This window comes from Nematolebias whitei, chromosome 3 (assembly GCF_014905685.2).
Source record: "Nematolebias whitei isolate Nwh7 chromosome 3, NemWhi1, whole genome shotgun sequence".
In the NCBI taxonomy this organism is placed as follows: Eukaryota; Metazoa; Chordata; class Actinopteri; order Cyprinodontiformes; family Rivulidae; genus Nematolebias; species Nematolebias whitei.
In genome coordinates this window covers 3,183,278-3,188,919 of record NC_056500.1, presented here as the reverse complement: position 1 = coordinate 3,188,919, position 5,642 = coordinate 3,183,278, and the positions used below count along the sequence as shown (strand labels likewise).

The following is a 5,642-nucleotide window of genomic DNA, read 5'->3' as shown; positions in this document are numbered from 1 at the left end:
GGGGGGGGGGTGTTAAAAAACAAAACAGTTTTTAATAAACAGACGGGGACCAATGAGACAAAGACCAGAAAAGAAAAAGTCATAAATCGACTTCAGTTATTTTCAGGCTAATTTTCTGATTTTGTGTTTCAGCTCTTTTTATTTCTACAAACATCAAAGAAACTGGAAACATTTCAAACAGAGCGAGCGCTGTTTGAAACAGTCGTTCACACAGTCCGGACCCAAACTAAAACCAAAGCTACAGCCATCACAACAGTAGCTAAATGCTAAGATTAGCCAAACAGCAGCAGAAAGCTGCAAATGAAGCAAAATGCTAAAGAAAGAGCACAAAGTTCAGGGACTTTTAAAAAAGTCCTCAAAGCGTGAAACAGATTTAAAGTTAAATAATCCAAAAAGTACAAAGTGATCAAATCCAGAAGTTAAAGCTGCAGAATGAGCCGAACCTTTGACAGCTAAAGGCTGAAACAGCTGAAAGTATGATACAAAATAAACTAATGGAAGAAACTAAACGCTGACTCAGCTGATGCAGCCTGGTGAGAGGCGTTCAGGGTCCGCGTGTTAAAAATGACTAAATAATCTCACTCTGGTTTTAAAGGCAGACTGAACGAGATTAGATCGAACTAAGATTAAAAAGCGAATAATGAATAATAAATAAATGTAAACGATGGCAGCAACAATCTCTTTAAGTGGCTCAGCTAGATGGATATGGGGGGGGGGGGGGGGGGGGCGCTCGGGGCGAGGTCAAAGGTCACATCCTGGTCATGCTGCTGGACGACCCTGAGGTTCTGTGTGGACCCGGGCTCCAGCACAAACAGAACCTCGCAGACACATCTGGTCCACATTTACACCCGACCCAAAGGAGCAGCCGCCGCTGACCGGGTCGGCACCATCAGAACCCAGACCCACAAACACAACAAGCAACTGAAGGCCACATGCACGTCACCTACTACTGCGCACGAGGCATCAACGCCAGGAAAAACACCTGCTTTGTTAGCTGTGGCAGCCATCTTGGATTGCAACGACTCCATGTTGTACAGAATGACTGACCTGGTGAAGACTTGTGTCCTCTGTCCTGCTCTGCTCATGTTCTCCCTCGTGTAATCAGCTCCTGCCCCCACCACCTGTTGTCCCCCCCCAGGTGTGTCTCTGTTAGCGTTCCTTTATACGTCTGGTCTCTGTGTTTATCCTGTTTCTGCCTCGCTCCGTGTCTCCCCGAGTTCAGGTTGGTTTGCTGCACGGCAGCTTTCCGTTTTCTTTATTAAACATATACCGTATATTTTGTCATATAAGTTGCACCTTTTTGCATAAATTTGCAAGTCCTGCGACTTATTTATGTTTTTTTCCTTATTTATAAAACAATTTTTGTCCCGAGATCTGATGATTTCATTCATTCTGACATGGAAAATATTGAACACTACCATGTTCAGACACTAGAGGGCGTTCAACTAATATGGCAAGCCAAGTGTCTCATTAATAGGTAAAAGTGGCTATTAATGAGGCGCTTGGCTTGCCATACAGAGCCACCTTCATCTCGAGCCAGAACTTGTGGATCAAACGCCAAATCAGCTGCAGTTCATCGCGACGTCCAGGAGAAATGCAGCTGATGTGACCGTCAAAGTGCATTTATTAAGAAAAACTTCAACTGAGACACATATTTACTAAAATGTCGAGCAAACAAATAATTGTTTTTAAGTGTTAATCTTGTTAAATTCTTGATAAAGTCCTCCCGTGCACGCTCCCACGGCCGCCATTTGGCAGCCAATCGATTTTTGGCACAACACCGGCCCACGTTTCCAGGTTGTCAGCGGTGACTCATAATAGATGCGACTTATACGGCGAAGCGACACATTTATGTTTTTTTTCCAGTTTATTAGACACATCTGGACTGATGCAACTTATACGGTGGGGCAACGGCAGAAAATACGGTAAGTATCTACTTTAAGTCCCGAGTTCTCCGAGTCCTGCCTGCAAACTGCTTCTAAACACGAACAACAGACCTCAGAGCAAATTAATGAGTAACTTTGTTTTGTTTTATCAAACAGTAATGTCCTAATCTCTATAACGATCCTTTGATCTTTAACTAACTGGGACGTGTGTAAACTGTAATCTACATATTTGTGACAGTTCAGAGGTTTTTATTAGACAGCAGCAGAACATCCAGTTGGTTCTGATGGTTCTGACAAACCTTCTGGTCTTTGTTCACAAATGATTCCAAAACAAATCACTCGGAGCTTCATCAACACACGTCAGCGGTTACTGAAATATTTTGCTAACAGCCGCACACGGAGAGAAGTCAGAACCTGCAGCGCAGAGAGGATGTTGAACAGGAACGTTCGGTTCCAGATGTGTGTGGTTCTGATGGGTTCTGCGGGCCGAGGACGTTGGCCAGTCTTACCTGCGGTGCGCAGTCCGCGTGAGCAAACATGGACCTGGACGTGTCGTCCACGCTGATGTGGTACAGGACGCACATGCTGAGCCGTCTCTGGGCCTCGTCAGCTGCAACATAAACACACGGGGGGATTAAAGCATGAATGAGTGGTTGTCCCGTAACGCTCCGCAGGACGCCAACGACCACATCTAGGAGGGCTGCGGGTTTGAGAGAAATATTAATGGGCTGAATGGCCTTTTTAAAAGCGCCGGATGTCAGAGGTCAACCAGCTCTGGGAGGAGAAGCAGGAGCAGGAGGCTGCAGTTCGTCAGGGAGCAGGAGCTAAAACAGGCCGAGGAGGAGCGGGAGCCACGCTGCTCAAAGGGAGCAATGACTTCAGACTCAGTGTGTAAAGAGTTCCTGCGCCTCCATAACATTTCAAACTATTTAAATCTTCTCACGTTCAAAATCAGAAGCTTCAATCTGGAGCTGAAGCTCAAACACCCAAAAGTTTCTTCTTGTTCCGTCCAGCCGACCAGAGTTCTTCTTCTCTGCCGTTCTGAAGAACCTTCGAAGGTTCTGAAGGTTCTGCAGGAAGTGAGACGTTCGGACTGGGACCTGACCAGACGTCGAACGGTTAAAACGTTTCATTTCACTGGAGGTTTTAAAAAGATCTGAACAACAGGATGTCTGCAGGAGAAACGGAGTCGACTTTTATCCATTTTACCGATAAATATTTTCATGTGCGCGACACGAGTTCATGTGATTAGTTGTTGCCGTGGAAACGCAGATCATGGTTAAATGAACCGTCAGTCCTGCTCTCTGCGGAGCGTTCACATCAAAGCTCGGCTGCAGCGGGGCGCAGATGAAGACGGATCGGGTGTTGGACCGGTTCTGAGCCCGGCGCCTTTATGAGTTTGACCTCTAACCCTCACTGGAGGGGGCGGGGCTAAGGAGAATTAATGGAGTTCAAACCGGAGTTTGACCGGGGAGTTTTCATTAGAGGAAGTGTTAACAGAGATGCTCTTTACTGGACCAGAACCACCGAGCCTGGCCCAGTTAAAACCGGTCCGGGCCCTGTTGGGTACAGGGAGCCTTGTGGCTGAGAATCAGATCCAGATGTGATCAGTGAACCTCTGGACTCACAGGAGGGATGGAGCGGCGAGGACAGGCCCGTTCTCCTGGAGCTTTAATTATGAAAACAGGAGGAAGAATCAGTTTCACTGGTTTTAACAAGTTAAAGCCTCTCAGCTCACCGAGCCGGGCCGTCCAGAACCACCGGCCACTGACCAGAACACGTGCTTCTCATTAGCTCAGCTAGAGCCCCCACACCCACAGAGAAGCAGGAACACACCACTGATCCCGTTAAAGGTCCAAACAGCAGAACAAGAGGTGCAGGAGAGGCCGAGCTGAAGTCCAGGTCCGCCCAGACGGGTTTCAGAACCGCACCAGCTTCGTGAAATGAGCCGTGCACATGAAGAAGGGCCTGTTAGCGTGTGACTGCAGTTTGGGCGTTAATTAGAGACACGGCTCTTCCTAACGAGCTGCAGGAGTTCCCACAGCTGCATGAGCTCACTCCATCAGCAGAAAGTCGCTTCGAGCGACACTTTCAGCCGACGAGCGGGTTTGTGGTAAACTCAAGTTTTATAAAAGTCCAACGGGGACCATGTTGGACACCTTAGGGACATGTTAGCTGTCCCACCTGGATCTCTTCATCATTCGGGATCCTCATCATCAGAAAGGCTCATCGTGACAGACGAAGACTTGTTCTTCTTCTTCTTCTTGAAAATCGAAGTCCGTGTGTTCGGGTTTTGGGTGCGGCCATGTTGGAGCCAGAGACAGTCCCGCTTACACACCCTCCTGGTTTGCGAGCAGGCTGTCAATCAAAGTGCAGCAGGACACTGATAACTCGAGCTGAGCGACAGTTTGAGCAGATTTCTGTGAGTTTCAGAGAAAAGACGATTTTTTTTTTTGACGTTCAGTTTTAGTTGGTTGGAATGAGACAGGAGGCGAGGAAGAGGAGCAGAGAGGCTGCCCTTTGATCTGATCAGGCGTCAGGACCTGAGGTCGGGTCTGGATGGCGGCTCCGGACTCCCCTGTCTTCAGAGACACCAGCCGGGCCTCGGTGCGGCGTGGAACGAGCCGCCGGCAGAACGAGGGGATGATTGATGACGGCCGAGCTCACGTGCACGCACAGAAAGCCAACAGTGTCAGAGCTGTGAGCAGGCGCCATATTTCAGCGTTAACTTATATTATGCGTGCACGCCTCGCTTCCTGAGTGAGCGACCCCCCCCCCCCCCCCCGCCACTTCCCACTGCCCAAACCTCTCAAGACCCCTCCACTGCTCCGCTCGGCTCCAACTAAAACAACATTTGTGCCGAGGCTCTGGCATGTTATTCTAACAAATACATTATATTCATTATGGTCTGTTACCCGAGCCCCCCGAGAGGCTTCAAAGCCCCCGTCAGGGATGCTGCTGACCGTCCCTCAACCTGCAGAGGAGCTCACGCACAAACGCACACCCGTCCTGGTTTAAGGGGGAGGGGGGCAGAAAGTCACAAACTGCTCACCGAGCAGAGACGAGAGCTTGGGAACCAGACCGGCCCGGACCATGTGGCTGCGCAGGGACGAGTCGAAGGACAGGTTGAGCAGGAGGCGCAAGGAGGTGCTCAGCAGCTCCTCGTGTTGGCAGGGAACCAGCCGGGACAGTTTCTCCACCGCAGACGTCTCGGCCTGGAGACAAGGAGGTCAGAGTCAGGAGGAGCAGAGAGGAGCAGAGACACGGGGAGGAGCAGACAGGAGCAGAGACACAGGGAGGAGCAGAGACACAAAGAGGAGCAGAGACATAGAGAGGAGCAGAGACACAAAGAGGAGCGGAGACATAGAGAGGAGCAGACAGGAGCAGAGAAGAGCAGAGAAGCAAAGAGGAGCAGAGAGGAGCAGAGAACCAAAGAGGAGCAGAGAGGAGCAGAGAACCAAAGAGGAGCAGGGACATAAAGAGGAGCAGAGACAGACAGGAGCAGACAGCAGCAGAGACACAAAGAGGAGCAGGGACATAGAGAGGAGCAGAGAAGCAAAGAGGAGCATAGAGGAGCAGAGGAGCAGAGAGGAGCAGAGACACAGAGAGGAGCAGACAGGAGCAGGGAGGAGCAGAGACACAAAGAGGAGCAGAGACATAGAGAGGAGCAGACAGGAGCAGAGAATAGCAGAGAATAGCAGAGAAGCAAAGAGGAGCAGAGAGGAGCAGGACATAGAGAGGAGCAGAGAAGCAGAG

General features: G+C 49.8%; 1 protein-coding gene across 1 annotated transcript in view; it reads right to left on the bottom strand.

Annotated features, from left to right (window-relative positions):
- The window catches only part of kifap3a (kinesin-associated protein 3a), a 29,705-nt gene that overhangs the window by 13,967 nt on the left and 10,096 nt on the right, over nt 1–5,642 (bottom strand). Inside the window, exons 10-11 of the mRNA XM_037697787.1 lie at nt 4,939–5,101; nt 2,396–2,496 (exon numbers count right to left, since the gene is read on the bottom strand). Coding sequence (XP_037553715.1) covers nt 2,396–2,496; nt 4,939–5,101 — 264 coding nt within the window. The remainder of the gene's footprint in view (nt 1–2,395; nt 2,497–4,938; nt 5,102–5,642) is intronic.